Genomic DNA, 16,624 nt, shown 5'->3' with positions numbered 1-16,624 from the left:
ATTGATCGTCACCTAGAACAGGCCGAGGATAGGAAGGAGCGATCATACGATGCGTATAAAATTTGAACATTGCGTAAATATACGATGCGTACGAGAACTAAATATGACTATAAGCTTCTTCTTCTTCTCCTTTTTGGCGTAACCCGAGGTCATGACAACCTATACAAACCTACGAGTGATATTCAGCGTCAGAGTTAAAGAGATTAGTCAGTCCGTCGTTACTGGAGACGATCCGAACGAGGCTTAAATCCACGACGGACACGTTGTTAAGCCGTGCGAGTTGACGACTAAGTCAATAAGTACTAGCGTTTGGTTTCATGAATCTTTCGTTGAGATTCATTCATATGAATTTTTAGCGATTAGTGATTCGAATCTCGAATCAAATCTCCAAAGACTCACTAATCTCGGAAGATTCATGAATCCATAAAAAGTCATAAATCTTCAGAGAGTCGTGAATCATTGAACACATATTATTTCCAAGATAGTCTTATCAGTCTTATCGAAGATCAGTCTTAAGATCTTGGGCCGGTCTGGTGGTAGGGTCGTCAACTCATACAACGCAACAACATGCCCGTCATGGGTTCAAGTCCCGAATAGACCGTGCCCCCATACGTAGGACTGACTATTCTGCTATGGTAACAGTAAGGTACTGAAAGCTAAGCTCACTTCACTAGTGGGTACAGGCAGGCCTTGACCGACAGCGGTTGTTGTACCAAAGAAGAAGAAGCATTGCATGAACCGTCTCTCCATAGCAAGGGCAGACAATATCCGGTTGTGTGGCAATTGCCAAGAAGTCTCAAAAGCCTTTATAGGCTGTCATTTCCAGTAAGGTTCTTACGCCAAAAAGAAGAATAATAAGAAGCTTAAGCTCTATGAATCATTGGAAATGTATAGACCTTAAACTTCATGAATCCCTAAAGATTCGTTAATGTTTCGAGATATAAGAATCTTTTGAAGTTAGTAAATCTTTTGAGATATGAGAATCTTTTGAGAAACCAGTCATTTCAAGATTCATTAATATTTGAGATTCTTGAATCTGCTGCCCAATGGAGATTAGGATTCATTTCAAAGATTCATTCAGATTATTAGTGCTATGCTATGGTAATCAATAAGTCACTGAAAGCCGAGCCCACTAGTGGTACAGGCAGGCCTTGACCGACAACGGTTATTGCCATAGAAGAAGAAAAATAAGAAATCATAATACATATTTTTCTTAGGTCCTTGCTGTTTAGTGTTATTACAACACTCCATGTTTTTTTAGTAGCGATGTGTTTCTTACCTGGGTATTAATGCTTAACTAAAAGGTGTCAATTTTGCCCCGCATGTCCATTTTGTCCCTGTTCCTACAAGAAAACCAAAGTCTCTTCTTCAAAGTAAGGTTTGATTTTTAAGCTTTACTGTAACTATTGTCAACTAAACATTCCCATACTTTGGAAAAATAAACTCTTTTTCCGTTTTAAATTGAAAATAGTTGGAATAAAGCTTCGAACTAAAATGTAAAATCAAATAACGAAAACATGGATTAAATTCAAACCAAACACTGTTTTCCCGCCACACGCACAACTGTCTATGTAACGCTTTGTAACGCTTCGATGTAACAGGACAGTGGGCGAGCTAGTACCATTAATTTTCCCCTGAATGTCGTGTAAACTGTCTGAAATATTGTAAATATACACATAATTTAAATAGAAATAAGTTAATAATAATAAGTTAATAAGACCTATCCCATAACCAATCATGTAACGTGCGAAATAATTATTTTTTTGTCCTATTTTATCCCAACCCTGTTCTTTCCACAACTGTCAAGCTGCTTTACCGTCCACGAACCATAGTCTTTTGTTTACTGTGTGTGTTGTTTTGGTTAGCATCGAACCGGTAGAAGCAATAGCGTCGAACACAATCTCACAAAATGGAACAAAATACAGCTGATTGTAGTGAACCATCAAGCAAAAAGCGTAGAAAAGATGATTCGGATACGCTCAACCAGACAGAGTGCGGAATCGATCACATAAACCGTTTGCCATACGAGGTAAACAAATGCAAGGTGCAAAAGGTTCCTCAAGCCGCCGACAGGTTAATATTTTCCGCCCATTTTAGATACTTTGTAAAATCTTTCAACACCTCTACCTGGAAGACCAGCTCCCGTGTGCGCTGGTCTGCAAACGCTGGTATGCGATTTTGCGCTCCGAACCGTTCCAGGAGCGCATGAGCTTCAACTTTAGCCACTGCTTCGGGCTACCGATCGCGAGCCATCACCTACAGTACATGGCCAGTGCGTTCCACTGCGTGTTCGACGACTGTGGCTCCGACCCGGTCCCTGCCAATCAGGCAAAGGTGCTCGAAATGGTACGGAAGGCAACCGCTGCCAACGATGAGCCGGGCCCATCGTCCAGACCAACGCCGGCGAGCGCTGCCGGTTTACTCACACCCGAGCAGCTACTGTTCTCCGGCGAGCTGCCACTGAAGAGCCTCCACATCAAAGCATCGTTCGATCGGATGCGCCGCTTTCTAGCCGATCGGTTAAAGAACATGCAAAACCTGCAGCACCTAACACTTACCGTCTTGGCCGAGGTGGCGGGAGACGAGCTACCGGAAAAGGCACCGTACTGGGTAATCGAGCACGGTACGCTCCCGAGCCTCACCTGGCAGCTGTTTGCCAACACGAACGGGTACGAGCTAAAGCTGCCGGCGCTCGAGCGCTACACGGTGGACGTTGCGAACGATTTCGACCTGCACTATCTGATGGAGTACAGCGAGCAGCTGGTCGAGCTGACCGTGTGGTTTTACTTCGAGCGCGCGATGGAGCAAACACTTACCCGGCCGTTCCCGCGCCTAAGGAAGCTGCTGATGAAGCGGTTCGACAAGGGTCCCCTCTCGCCCGAACCAAACACGCGCGGGGACGATCTGGCCGCGGACCGGTTCGCGCAAAGTGCACCGCTGCTCGAGGACCTTACCATCGATTCGTCCACGGTTGCGTACCGGATCTTTCGTGCGGTGTGTCTCCACAATGCCGGCACGCTGACACGGCTCACGCTAAGCGATGTCATCTTTCCGCGCGCCCTGTTTGTGCTCATCCTCGAGCTGAAGAATCTGGAGGTGAGTGTTTTCGTTAAAGACAAGGAATTTAATTGTATAAATAATGATTTACCTTTTTTGCGCCCACAGTTCCTGCGCCTCGATGAGTGCATCCTTGAGGAAGGAAGTCGGCTACGGCACGTCGACCTGCCGAAGCTCCAGCAGCTCGAGCTCATCAACAGCGGCACCTGCTTCCGGCTCGATGGTGGCTTTGCGCACGTGCGCCGGCTACAGTACAGCATGGATTCGCAGCTGTCGCGGCTCTGCCGCCACCTGACCATGCTGGAGGAGTTGGAGATAGTGCTGCGTACCGGGGCGCCCGTTGCGGAAGCGATACGCGAACACTTCCGTTCCCTCGCACTGCTGCCGTGCCTGCGCACGTTAACCATCAACGGGATGAAAACGAACACCCGCCCCTGGGACCACTGCCAACCGATGCCAAACGTGGAGCAGCTAATACTGCGCCGGTGCTATCTGTTGCGCGGTAACTTTGCCCTGCTGCCGAAACTGTTTCCCGGGCTGAAAGTGCTCACGCTGGAAGGCACGATGATTGCGTACCGGCGGCTGCCGGACGGTGTGCAGCCGGTCGCTTTCTTGCAGCGCCGATTAAAAGGCTACCTGCCGCGCTGCTCCGTGACGTTGCGTCACTGTGACGCCGAACCGGTCAGCACGGTGCTCAAGATGGAGGACGAGGTACGGTGGCGGATGCAGCTGTTCGAGCAGGGCCACATGAAGCAAATACCCTACGGGCAGACGGAGGGGAAGAAAGAAAAGAAACGGCGTAAGAAGATCTGGAATGAATCGATGTGTGGTTGAACGGACCTTACCGGAGCTTTGTTACCTTTGTTATCACGATCCTATCAGTTCCCTCGGATGTTTAATAATTGAGAATGAATTATTTTTAAATAAGCTTTCTGGAGCTGCCAATTTTCAGTGATATATCACGATCCGGAACATGATGAAAAAGCGCCCAGTAGGTACGTGGAGAGCTTCTGTTACAGATACATATATATATTGCATCAGACCCTTTTCGCCCTACCAAGAGCACGTCACGAAGGGGGCGGTTTTGGCTTATAAAGATTTCAGTATAAAATAATAGTAATAATAATAATAATAATTTTCCCGAACGTTTCTATCCGTTCCGGTCAACTGTGTTGGGTGTTAAAATATCTCTTTCATTCTCTCCACACGCTCGCTCCCTGGTATGCTTGGCCTCGTCCAGCTTTGCTGTACTAGTTACGTTCAATAAAAACCCGCTCCATGCAAACACCCTTCATCGTTTCTCGCAGGCTGCCAATGGTCCGCTCGGCCTGCTTGGAATGTAGCATCGTTTCAACTGCCCGCTCCTCCACTCGGTCCGGCACGTTCGGTATCGTTCTTCTGCTTCTCCTGCTGCTCTTCGGCGGACGTACTACCGCCCGGTTCGAGCAGGCTGTGCAGCTTGCGGTGCGATTTCTGGGCCGATATGCGCAGCGCAGATAGCACCAGCGCCATATCGTACTCCGTCTGGTTGCCCTTCTCATTGTCCAGATAGATCTCCTGCAACCGTTCGCCGAATCGCGAAAGCACCCGGGCACGGTAGTCTAAAAGTGGTGAAGGTGACGGTCATTAGTGTATGAAAATGAAAGAAGCAACGTGTGCTGCAGTGGTGCAAAATGTCATGAGCATCACGAGATGTTTACCAACGAAAACAATGAACATATTCGTGGTAGGTTGATGCTCATTGCTGATACTCAATGAAAGTGCGCCATGACATGCTGAACGCGATATGCGAGTGATTGAGTCAAATGCGAAACTCTAACTGACATGCTGAGCTTAATGTTGGCGCAAGCATAATCATGTTTTTTTCTGACTGTGGACAGTGCTGATAATACTCATGACTGGAACGAAGCTCAAATCAGCTCACATAAAGCACTGAGATAATCAGAAGTGAAACTCAAACAGTTGGTTGACCAATCACATACTTAATGACATTTTGTTTAGCACCCAACACTTGGTCATTCACTTGGTCATGACATTTTCTGTTGGTGATTATCACTTCTTTCTTGGAATATACTTGGCGTGACGTCCCAAGCAACAAAATGAGCATTCTTTCTCACACTCTCTGCTTTAATTGTCTTTCGGGACACAGAGCGAAAAATCACGCTCATTTTGTTTGTTGGGACCTCTCGCAAGCACCGCATATCTTCCATGACAATCGTGATGATCACTGACACAAAATGTCGCGATTAAATGACTGACCAAGAGTTGGTCGTACAAAATGTCACCAAGCATGTGATGGTCGCAGCAACTGTTTGAGTCTCACCTCTGATCATCACAGTACTGCTCTTGACGCTGACATGGATTTTGTTTCGGCTGGAATTTGTCATGACTATGCCGGTGACATTTTGCAGAACTGATCACAGTAAAAAAAAGTCATGACATAGTGACTCATGACCAAGCTTTGGTCGCAAAAACGTCACGAAGCATTAATTAGTCATATCAATAGTTTTGAGTATCACCTATGACCATCAATATGGCGTCATCCATGAATGATGCAACGATGATAGGGGTTGTGGGGGGGGGGGGGGGGATTGTCAAACGTTACGATTTGTTAGATAGGGGAGAGGGGGAGTTAATTTTTGTTACGTCACGCAAAATAAAATGTAATAAAATATACCAGCATAAAGTAACTCACCAAAAATCTGATTTTGTTCAATAAATTAAGCTATTTGAGGAGGGTGGGGTCTATCTGTTACGTAATTTGTGGAAGGGAGGGTTTTTTCCATCGTTACAGTTTGTTACACTACGGGGGAAGGGCGTCGAAAATTTGCATTTTTTGCGTTACGTTTTTGATGGATGACGCGTATTGAGTACGTGACAAGGATATTTTTGTTTCAAGTCAGATTTTTTTTTATGACAATCACAATGACATTTTGCGGCACCGCATACCGACCACAACTTACCGACACCACCGGCGACCGGATTCCCCATGAGGCGCAGATTCTCCAGCAGCGGTAAATTACCGATGTAATCAATTTCATTAATATCGTCAATTAAATTGCAGCTCAAATCCAAGTTCACCAGCGAGTACAGCTTGCCCAGCCCTTCGAGCAGGCGTATCCGGTTCTGGGACAGGTTCAGCGTGACCAGATTGCCGAGCTGGACGTGCCAGTTTGCGCACTGCGCTATCCGGTTGCAGCGCAGGCTGAGTATCTGCAGGTTGTTCAGGTGGCTAAGATGGGCGATGCTTTCCAGCTTGTTCTTGTCCAGCACCAGATCCTTGACGGTGGGAAACAGCCGGATCGTTCGATCGATCACCGTCAGCTGGTTTTCCTTAAACACCGCGTGGCGAAGGTTTTTCCACTGCTGCAAAGAAGGGAAAAGTGAGGTAAATTAATTAAAATTATAATTTTAAAAATGCCTTTTTTTTCACTTCAACTTACCTTCGACTTGTCCAACTCGTCCTCGGTCGCATCCTTGTGGACATTATCACACAGCGCAATTTGGCAGATTTGCTTCGTTTCGCTCTTGTACACCTCTATCCTTGAGAGCGTTTCACGCAAGGCACCTAAAAACACGTGGCACCGAAACAAGTGAAGCAAGGGTAAGTACAATCTCCACCACCACCACCCATCCATACCACCACCCATACAAAACATAACACCATCAACCCTCCCCCCCCCCCTCTCCTATCAGCGCGAAAACGGTACTGACCTACATTTTGAATGTTTTCCGTCGGCACGCCGTAAATGATGAGATTACGCAACACTTTGAACACGCTCAGCTCGTACCGCAGCTGCACCGGGATGAGATTGCTACTACCGATCGGTTTGTGGAGCGCGTGCGGGATGTACTTATCCGTATCGTCGTCGTACAGGATCGTGGGCAGACTGTTCTTGGTCGGCAGCACGATGATCGTCTCGAGCTGGGCGCAAAAGTCCAGTATGTGGGAGAAGTTGTAGTTGCTGCAGGCCGCCTCGGTCGGCGGGCAAGGGATCTGCATCCGCTCGCTGATCGCGTGCAGCTCCAGCACCGAGAAGCCGTACTTTTTCGACTTGGCCAGAAAGGCGTCCCCGCGCAGAAACAGCGAGCTGGCCAGGTGCTGCACCAGAAAGATGATATCGTACCGGTGGAAGTCGAGAAACTCGACAAACTCCCGCGGCATCGTTACCTTCAGAAAGATTAGCATCTCCCTCAGGTACTGCTCGAGTGCTTCCTGGCGTTTCTTCAGGAAGGTGGGGCTCTTGTTGCCGAGCACCTTCTTCGGCGGCAGCTTGTCCTTCGAGACGCCCCGTTCCGACACGAGCTGGTCGTGCAGCTCGGCAAAGTCGCGATACCGATGGTTGACCGTCCACATGACCTGGCCACATTTCACCAGTATCTCGTAGTAGTTCACACTGTCCACCGTGATGATGCGCGGGATCGAGATGGTCGTTTCGTTGGCGTGCAGTTGATAGTTAGACATGGTGCCTGGTCGTTTCTGTCGCTCTAGCTCCCCGGATTAGTTCACCATCAACGCTCTTATCAACGGGTGGCCCACACCCCTCGGACTGCGGACTGCGATGCACCAGCACGTGTTAGGCGCACTCTGGGCGAGGCGTTTCTTGGGCGGGAGCACGGTCACGTTTTCATAGCCGTATCTGCGCGACTCATTTATCAATTGAAGCGAATAAAAGCCACTTTATCATCGAACAAACAGGGGAAAAAACATACAGCGCGCGGTGCACAAACAAAATAAAAACATTTATTACTCATTCGGGAGAAATTTTCTACCCCCAGTGACAGCTCCGGCCCAGCGCCCAAGTAGCAAAATCAAAAGGCCTTTTCAGGGGCGGTGCTATCATGAGCTGCTACAGTGCTTGCTGGATGTGTAAGTGTACGGTTTGATAGATTTTTTTCTCGATTAAAAAAAAATGTAGCACTACAAATAACAAATAACACTTAATTTAACATCAAATTCATATGAAATTCGTGGGAAACTTTTATACCTAAAATATGTTATTTGTCGGTTTATGCGGTTTTACAAATATCAAAGTTTATGGTCAATTGGTACTATTATCTCCAGGAATCATTAACAAAACGCTATTATGCTCATAATTTAAAATTGCTTAAAAACCAGAAAAAGTTGATTTTCTGAATAAGTGCTAAACTCAACCAAAAATTTCTTTAATTGAATGAATTTTGGCTAAAAAATGCGATTTTCAAATTACACGGATATTCTATCTACGCGATTGCCTTGGGAACCCATACATCGCGTATCTCGGGAGCAGACTGTAGCTAAACCTGGTCCAAGCGCCTTAGATTATGCTTAAACGATCGCAAAAATCAAATATCCATATGAAAAAACGAAAGCTCCACAGCTTCACTGGTTTACTGGTTTGTGTTTCGTCTAACTTCATTTAATCATGGCTTTTATGCCCTTCAAACATTTCGAGCATAAATCTATTAAAATGGTCGAGTGGTTAGATGCGTGGGTATCAACACCATCGACCATTAATCAAATCTCACTTCTTCATTCAGTTCTGATAGATCAAATTAGAGTTTAATATTTAAGCAATCGTATCGCCATTCTAGTTCTAGAAATGCATAACTTTAATGCAAAACCATACAACACTATAGACGAAAACATGTTGCAGAAATATTTGTTGTCAAATCGTATGGTCGTACTGTCATGATCATGTTGCAGGAACATTTTTGTTGTAAGATAAACAAATCGATTTGTTTCACGTTTATTTGTTGCAAACTGCAATGAATGTAAACACCATTTCAAATTTCGATAACAGCGGTGGTTGCAAACGTAATCCACTGTTTTTTGGTCATTTTAATCATTTTGATTTTTTGTGTTGCCAGCATCCCTTGTGACTTTTCATACAAATTAGCTTTTGAAATGGAACAAACCAAATAACGGTCACATTTGAATTTCCGCATGCTTTTCAAACTGCTACTTGGGAACGGTCCCGCACACGATGACACTTTCACCATTTGTTTACAAAATCACCAAACACCGCCCCAACGCCAGACGGCAACTGCGTGCGTGCGAGAAAAGAATACAGCAAAACTCACAATGATCAGCGTGCGAGTGAACAATTTCAACGAAAACTTCCTCAACGAAACCGATGGCGACTCGAACTCGGTCCTCATCGAGCTGGACAAGGGCCTGCGGTCGAGCAAGATCGGCGACCAGTGCGAGGCAATCATCCGCTTCCCCAAGCTGTTCGAACGCTATCCCTTCCCCATCCTGATCAACTCGTCCTTCCTGAAGCTGGCCGAGTTCTTTCGCATCGGCTCGAACCTGTCCCGGCTGTGGATACTGCGCGTTTGCCAGCAGAGCGAAAAGCACCTGGAAAAGATCATCAACATTGACGAGTTTCTGAAGCGCATCTTTATGGTGATCCACTCGAACGATCCGGTGGCGCGGGCCCTCACGCTCCGCACGCTCGGCGCAGTGGCGTTCGTCATTCCGGAGAAGCAGCATGTCCACCATGCGATTCGCATGGCGCTGGACAGTCACGATACGGTCGAGGTGGAGGCGGCCATCTTCGCCAGCGTACAGTTCGCGGCCCAGTCGAAAACGTTCGCCGTCGGCATGTGCTCCAAGGTGGCGTCGATGATCGAGAGCCTGCAGACGCCGGTCAACATGAAGCTGCACCTGATACCGGTGCTGCGGCACATGCACCACGATGCCAGTACGGCCGCACTGGTGCGTGCGCTCTGCCGCGATCTGCTGCCGAAGTATCCGTCCGAGCAGTTTGTGGTGGAAATCATACGCTCCCTGTCGCAGCTGTCCTGTGCCACGCTGGTGGACATACCGGATCAGGTCGATTTGCTGCTGGTGTACCTGCAGGACCCGCGCAAGCGGGTACAGTGTACGGTGCTGCTGTCGCTGAAGAAGCTGGCGGAGAAGGGCGCGTATCTGTGGCCCAAGACGGCGATCAGCCGGCTGCTGCAGCTTACCGTGCAGTGCAGCAACCAGAACATGGCGCTGGACGTGATACTGACGCTCACCAAGTGTCCCCACACCTGCCACACGATGCTGAACGAGGAGCAGCAGCAGATACTGGACGTGTGCAAGAACTGTCTGCTGATGGAGAACGACAGCGGTGGCCGCGCGATGACGATCCTCACCAGCCTGATCACGTACTGCCACACGGAGAACATCCCTCCGCCGGTGCACGTGCTCGAGTATCTGGACATGCATCTGGAGTTTCTCATTCAGGCATCGCTGCAGAACAGGGCCTCGCTGAAGGACTTCCGCCTGTATCTGAAGTGTGGCGTGCAGCTGTCCAAGACGTGCCGTGAGTTTGGGGAAAGCTTCGCGGAAATGATTGCGGAGCTGCTGAGCGAGGAGCACTCCACGTCTACCGCCGGCCACTCGAAGCTGATCTGCGAGGCGCTCGGTGCGATCTGCTCGAACGTGATCGTGTCGTGCGAGTTTTACGAAACTCAACTACCCGGCACGAGCCCCTTCAGTGGCGTGATGCAGCATTTGCTGCGCAAGCTGGAAGCGCTGGCCCGGTCGAGCGGCGGGTCGGAGACGCTGGACAAGGAGAGGACGAACATTGTGGAGCTGCTCGCCGCGATTTGCATGCAGGCCATGCTGGGATCCTTCATGCCGGACAACGTGATCGGCATCTTTGTGCAGCTGCTGCAGACGACGAACCCGTGGACGCAGTACCGGATCGCCCGCTCGGCCTCCCGCTACGGGCAGCACTTTCTTGCCGCGCTCATCTACGAGAAGCTGTCGCGGAACATTTCGCTGGAAAACTTGCACTTCTATCTGGTGGCACTGGGCCAGATCTCAAAGGCGGAGTGCATCCTTAACCACGGCCAGGAGTATGAAGCGCTTGCCCAGAGGCACGTCAAGCGGGAACCGGGTGCGGCGGTGCCGGGTGCGACCGGTTCCCTCTCGCTCATCGATCGGCTCGAGAAGGCAATTAATCTGTACTGCATCGCGCTGTCCACGCTGAAGGCCAGCTCGTCGCCCCAGCACCCGCTGGCGTTCCAGTCGGAGCTGATCCGCCTGCGGTGCACGTTTCTCGAGGTGCTGCACAGTGTGGTGATCACGCGGAACACGCTCTGCATCACGCCGCCGTCGGAAATTTCCCAAACGCTGGCGCAAAACTGCCGCGATCCGCTGCAAAAGTACGGCCACATCACGAACCAGCTGCGCAAGCACGTGAAGCTGCTGAAAAACTGCGAAGATGCGTACGGCCGGCTGTACAAAAGCTCGTTCGATGCCGATCCCGGCACGCTGGAGCACCTGGAAGCGGTACAGCACCTCTGTGCCACGCTGCAGCTTTCCATCGAGACGATTTCGTTCATCAACCCGTCGGAAACGCCGAAGGTGGCACCGCAATCGAGCCATCCCGAGACGCGCTACCTGCTTTCCGTGTGCCGGACGGTGCTGAAACATCTGCAGCTGATACCGGCCGAGGTTCCCGGCGGCACCAAAACGCTCACTCACGAGCACACGGACATGATGATGAAGCAGATCGAAACGGTGGTCCGTTCGTCCCACTGTACGCCGCGCTTCTTCTTCCAGGTGCTGCAGAACACGTCCGTGAAGCTAGCGCTCACACCGCAACCCCGCGCCACCGGTGAACCGGTGTTCGTGCAGCCGAACAGCCATCTGGTGGTGAAGGTGGAAGGTGTCATCCAGCATTACGGCCGTACGCCGTCGCTGTTCCGGGCGATCAACAGCATCCAGCTGACGCTAAACTCCACCCTGATGACGTCCCGGCCGAACGATGTGAAGCTGCTGTCGGACAGTCTCACGCTGACGCAGGTGGTGAAACCGCACCGGGACTTTCTGAGCGGCAGCTTCCTGATTGCGCTGAACAACACGGCGCACACGTTCAACGGTGGGCCGGTCAGCTTGGGTGGCCAGTGGCAGCTGAATCTGGAGACGTGCATCATCGACGACAATGGGGTGATGTGGCAGACCGGGCCGAAGAGTACGCTGCTCGTGCGCATACCGGAGGATAATCACAAACAGTCGCTTGGAATGCAGTCGACCGTGAGGAGGTTTTAAAGTGCAAAGTAATTGGAAGGGCTTTATATTTTGTACGATTTTTTTCTAACAATAAAGTGTATTATGAAACATTTTCGAATTGGAACAACGCTTCAGGTCTAGTTTTGTATATTGAACTTTTTTTTTATTTCCAAACACAATAATTCCACTCTACATTGATCGGACAATTCAGGTTATTTCAACCATTTCTTCATTTCAGCAAATTTCTCGAGTGTTTACGTAATACGCTGGTGCGAGGCCTTGAGCCTTACAAATCTCGGAATTAAATAGAGCTTTGCGTGTCTCGCCGTAAGATCGGTTATTGTCAATCTTCCGGATATTGTGCGTGTCCTTGCAGCAAGGATCAGCAATGTACTGTTTATACCACGGCTTACAGTGTAGCTGGATGTGGCCTGTGGTAGTGAGCTTCTAACGATAGCGATTGTTAGATAAGTATTGGTGCTGTGTCATCGAACACAGCATCCGAGAGTGCGATGAGCACAGAATAAAGAGAGCACTTGATAGTTATCAACCGAGCAAACCACACGTGTTATTATTGAGTACCACATGGCCAAAACAGCCACACTTGTACCATTGGACGAAACGTCCAGCAGGAAGTTAGCTCAAGACGAGTGTCGTCGAATTAACGTTGCTGCCGCTCTCTATTTTCCGACCGAATTGAATATGGCCACTTCCAACAGCATCCTTGTTAGAGGGATTTCCTACTAAAACGACGTCTAAAGCGGCTCCAGGATACGTTCGTAGCAACGGATCGAGCTTGTTTTAGCACCTGATTGCTGTAAACACATGAGACGTGAATTTCATTATTTTATTTTCGGTAAAATATGTTCCGAAGACTCACAATAAATTACTCACTTGATGTCCTAGAAGAAAAAATGAACGACCAATTGCTTCGTTCGCATAAGATTTTTTTTTCTTTTTTTTTGCTCTAATTCAGTTTTGTTTACAAACAACCTCCCGGTGACATGTTGGCGCGCTTTGACAGGATATCCAAAATTACCGCGTTATTCGGGGATCGCGTGGATGACAAAACAACAGTAATTCCCTCTAAAACAATAAAATAACTTCTATACTTATTCCCTTTGATAAATCGTAATATATTAATTTAAATAACATAGTTTTTTCGCTTTAGGTTACCTTTTTTACCAGAATTACGGCAAAAAATTCAAAATTCCACCATTCCCCCTACGTTGGCAGTTGACGTTCAAACTTTGACGGTGCATTGTTGTGGTTTTCTTTTCTTTTTTTGGGAAAAACAACACCGAGCCCGATTTGTGTGCGTGCCACTGCGTTTTCCCATCGCATGCTCGCTAAATGTGTTGTGAATTTTGTGCTTTTTCGTGTGTGAAGTTTTGTACTTGACTGAACTGAAGCGTACAGTTGAACAATTAAGCGTAAGGAGTTGCAGGGGAACAGTAGAATGAGTGTGTAATTCATAATGATCGGTGTAACACAGCGATGCAAAGTGTCCATCGTCGGTGCATACGCGATGCAACGCGGTCTGATCGGAATCGAAGGCATCCGGCTACTGCATCCGGCTGCCGCATGTTTCGGACAAACTGTGTATGGAAAGAAGCGTCACTAAAGTGTGCCCAGTGGGTCGTCGGTGTTTGAAAAGCTTGCCCGTACAATTTGCCTCATTAGGGATCATGAAAATGCAGCGGCAGAGCTGGGAAAACTGCTAGAAGCGAGCGTCTATCCGGTACCCCGAGTCGAAACATTGACGACGTGAGGGAAGCAAACAATTGCTTCTCGATTCTACGATAACGCTACGTAAATGGTAAGATTTTCCGGAACATAACACATTCTTCCTGCTTCGGTTTTCCCCCATCTTTCTAGCATCTATTTCCAGTTAATGTCATATAATGAATTAAAATTATTTCCCATGCTGCAATACGCTCGCCATGTTACGCTTACAAGTAGACAGCGTTAGCTTATTTTTAGCATACCCCATTACACTATCCTCAAAAAAAAAAACCTAAATAAAACAACACTTCCGGCATCGTCCCTGGGCACACCGTCACCCATCGACGGATTGAAATAATAATCTCATTAGACTTGCTTGTCAGTGCGGAGAAAGTATTTGGCGAAGTAGCTGTGCGGCCAATTACACAATACCGGCCGTGCGACCTTTCTAGATTTTTGGACCATAACGACCGCCAGCGTCCTCCTCTGGCTGGCCCATTACCCCTGCTTTTACACCCAAGGCAGCACACCAAATCTTCCAAAACGAGCGGAAGAAACCACGGCTTACAAACAGTGCCGAAACAAAACACGCTATACCGGCTGGCCATGCGCAGTTGCGCCCGATTGTACGATTCAGAACCACCGCCCCAACGCGGTCCAACCCACCCACACACACACCTGTCCGTAATGGGCCGTGAACCGCTCCGGTCCCTGGTGGCGGCACGCGTACGCCCACATCCCGGGCCGATTTTCCGAGCTTTCCTTTGAAGCTCTCGCGCAATGTTTGCCAACCCGACCCATGCCATGCCTGAATTCACGTGCTTTTCGCTTTACCTACCGAGCCGAGACCACCGGGAATGTTGCGCAAAAGTGCGAAATAACCCTCCCGCCACACACACACACACACACACACACACACGCACACACTCAATCCTTGGAAAGCTTTACGTCGTGTGTGTATGTGTGGGGAAATGAAGGGGAGTTGGTTTTAAAGGTAGATCCTTTGCGTTTTTCTTTTCTCCCTCTGTCCCCACGCGGGGATTTGATGTTTACCTTGCGTATTTCTAGGTTCATGTTACCTTCTCCCCGCCCCGAGGGAGTTAAATACCTTACCAGATAGGCGTCGGGCTTCCGTTTGCCCCGAAAAAAATATTGCGTTGCGTGTCCCATGCCGGGAGGTGTTGCTTTTAATTAAAAGTTGATTTCACTTAACGGGCGTGAATATTTGATGCGAATTGTCTGAGGTTTGGACTGGAAGTTTTTTGGACAGCACAATCGAAGCAAGCATTGCACAGCTCACTCTTCCTCCCTCCGTGGCAACCTGTTGCTGGTGGGACTTGCGTGGAAAAGAAGAATGACCCTGATGAAATCGTCCTTCGCACACCGGCTGGCTGGTTAATCTGGAATGCTTGGTCGGGACAGTAGGTAAGCCACAAGGACGCACTTATATCGATTACAAGAGCCCACCCATCGGGCAACGACGAATAAACGACAAGCGCTTTGCCGACATGCTTCCCATGCTTTGTCCCCGGTTGATAAGCCCCGTTGCCTTTCGTCTGGCTTATCCATTTAAATCAATGACCAGCGCATAACAGTGGACGTCGATAGTCCTTGCGGCTACCTATACCGTGGGGAGCCTCACCCACAAGCTGGTCCGCAGGGTTCGTATGAAAATCAATAAAACTCCCTCGGCTGCAATTGAAACGAAAGTGGACGAGCGCTCAAGTGTCCGGGGTAATGGTGATGGGGTACAGGAGAGCTTTCCACGGCACAAAACTTTTCCCACCAGGCTCGGACGCCCAGGTTGACATTTGCCAATTCCTTGGCGTAGGGATTTGTTTTTTCAGTTTATTTTCTATTATTTCTTTTAGGGGAAGCTGTGTTTTGTTGCTTTTATTTCTGGCCAGCTGAATAATGCATCCCTCCGATTCGAGTGGTGAACGGGTGAAGCTCGACGCGATGTGAATGGAATGATTGTTTACCCCCCGAAACGGAACGACTTTGGTTATGTTCAGGCGAAGGCAAGGTTTTGCTCCTGCTACTGGGCTTGCTGTGCTATTTCCCATCCAACCTTTGACCTACTGGAGCGGCCGGGTTGGAGCTGACCGGCCTGTTCCACTTTGCCTGTGACGATGCGGATGATGATGATGTTGCTGCTGGACGGGATTGTCCAAATTCTTAGTGATGAATATTAAAATGTTTCGGGCGAGGGTGGGTGAAAGTTGTCATGGCGTTGTTGAAGATTGGGGTTTAATCTAGGTGTGCTTGTTGGGATGTAATCATAAAAAATAGCACATAGAAAGAGAACGCCTAGTAATTGTGATTCAAGCGAAACTACAAGATTATTGGATTGTTGAATTTGCTTCAGAAGAACTTGTTTCCTGTGGCTTTTCCTATTTTGGCAAGATAAAATGGGTCACTTAATTTACAACGTCTCGTAATCATTTTGTGCTCGTTAGTGGAAGGTTCAGAATCGCTTTTAACTAACGTCCTGTGGTGCTCTCGGGTTGTGATTTAGGACGTAGCCACAGTCCCTTGCGATGTGTTTTGATGTATTTAACCTTCAAAAGTTTAAAAAATATTGAGTTTTTTAAGGCTCATTTCCAATGTAAAACCGCATGTAAATGGGGCTCGTTCCATAAAATACGATGCTGATCCATAAAATACGTAACGTACCATGCCATGTTTGAAATTTTACCTCCTCTTTTGAAATAGGTCACGAAGGCTTGTATATACAGGATTGCATGTATACACGCCTTATACAAGTACTTTGAAATAATTAAACACAATATATCATTAATGTAATGGTTCGAAAACATACAAATTTGGTTTGAAATAAACTTTTTTTTG

The 16,624-nt window shown here is 48.2% G+C and overlaps 4 protein-coding genes and 1 long non-coding RNA gene across 6 annotated transcripts in view; 3 read left to right on the top strand and 2 right to left on the bottom strand.

The window, feature by feature from the left end:
• Positions 1-1,830: 1,830 nt before the first annotated feature.
• On the top strand, positions 1,831-3,984 carry LOC120957700 (uncharacterized). Its single transcript, XM_040380030.2, has 3 exons — positions 1,831-2,029; positions 2,098-3,096; positions 3,166-3,984. Exons 1-3 carry the CDS (start codon positions 1,910-1,912, stop codon positions 3,889-3,891), a joined length of 1,845 nt encoding a protein of 614 aa, XP_040235964.2. The 5' UTR covers positions 1,831-1,909; the 3' UTR covers positions 3,892-3,984.
• A 69-nt stretch (positions 3,985-4,053) lies between these two features.
• LOC120957702 (nischarin) lies at positions 4,054-7,836 on the bottom strand. Of its 2 annotated transcripts, none has more exons than XM_040380032.2 (4): positions 6,772-7,836; positions 6,501-6,625; positions 6,021-6,420; positions 4,054-4,658 (listed from the first exon to the last, which is right to left on the bottom strand). In XM_040380032.2, exons 1-4 carry the CDS (start codon positions 7,520-7,522, stop codon positions 4,408-4,410), a joined length of 1,527 nt encoding a protein of 508 aa, XP_040235966.2. In that variant the 5' UTR covers positions 7,523-7,836; the 3' UTR covers positions 4,054-4,407. The 2 variants fall into 2 exon arrangements, with proteins under 2 accessions (XP_040235966.2, XP_040235965.2); XM_040380031.2 differs by having other exon boundaries at positions 6,021-6,423; positions 6,772-7,835.
• A 1,198-nt stretch (positions 7,837-9,034) lies between these two features.
• On the top strand, positions 9,035-12,176 carry LOC120957970 (integrator complex subunit 7). The gene has a single exon (XM_040380463.2). The coding sequence runs from the start codon at positions 9,122-9,124 to the stop codon at positions 12,086-12,088; it is 2,967 nt and encodes a 988-aa protein (XP_040236397.2). The 5' UTR covers positions 9,035-9,121; the 3' UTR covers positions 12,089-12,176.
• An 11-nt stretch (positions 12,177-12,187) lies between these two features.
• Positions 12,188-13,013, bottom strand: LOC120957971 (uncharacterized). The gene is made up of 2 exons (XR_005752000.2): positions 12,944-13,013; positions 12,188-12,864 (listed from the first exon to the last, which is right to left on the bottom strand). It is a non-coding gene; the product is annotated as an uncharacterized LOC120957971 (long non-coding RNA).
• A 341-nt stretch (positions 13,014-13,354) lies between these two features.
• The window catches only part of LOC120956293 (oxidative stress-induced growth inhibitor 2-like), a 53,213-nt gene continuing 49,943 nt past the window's right edge, over positions 13,355-16,624 (top strand). The window contains exon 1 of the mRNA XM_040377675.2: positions 13,355-13,868. The gene's annotated coding sequence lies outside the window, so the exon portion shown is untranslated. The remainder of the gene's footprint in view (positions 13,869-16,624) is intronic.

Source organism: Anopheles coluzzii, chromosome 3, assembly GCF_943734685.1.
Source record: "Anopheles coluzzii chromosome 3, AcolN3, whole genome shotgun sequence".
NCBI classification, from domain to species: domain Eukaryota; kingdom Metazoa; phylum Arthropoda; class Insecta; order Diptera; family Culicidae; genus Anopheles; species Anopheles coluzzii.
Note: the sequence above shows the minus strand (reverse complement) of the source record. Positions and strands in the feature narration are given on the sequence as shown.

What these genes read in the sequence shown, in the direction of transcription:
- LOC120957700 (XM_040380030.2), top strand. Translation starts at nt 1,910, where the DNA reads ATGGAACAAAATACAGCTGATTGTAGTGAACCATCAAGCAAAAAGCGT. An exon ending in TAAACCGTTTGCCATACGAG is followed by an intron (nt 2,030 to 2,097) that starts GTAAACAAATGC and finishes CGCCCATTTTAG; the next exon opens with ATACTTTGTAAAATCTTTCA. An exon ending in TCGAGCTGAAGAATCTGGAG is followed by an intron (nt 3,097 to 3,165) that starts GTGAGTGTTTTC and finishes TTGCGCCCACAG; the next exon opens with TTCCTGCGCCTCGATGAGTG.
- LOC120957702 (XM_040380031.2), bottom strand. Translation starts at nt 7,522, where the DNA reads ATGTCTAACTATCAACTGCACGCCAACGAAACGACCATCTCGATCCCG. An exon ending in GGAAAACATTCAAAATGTAG is followed by an intron (nt 6,626 to 6,771) that starts GTCAGTACCGTT and finishes ACGTGTTTTTAG; the next exon opens with GTGCCTTGCGTGAAACGCTC. An exon ending in ACGAGTTGGACAAGTCGAAG is followed by an intron (nt 6,424 to 6,500) that starts GTAAGTTGAAGT and finishes CCTTCTTTGCAG; the next exon opens with CAGTGGAAAAACCTTCGCCA.
- LOC120957970 (XM_040380463.2), top strand. Translation starts at nt 9,122, where the DNA reads ATGATCAGCGTGCGAGTGAACAATTTCAACGAAAACTTCCTCAACGAA.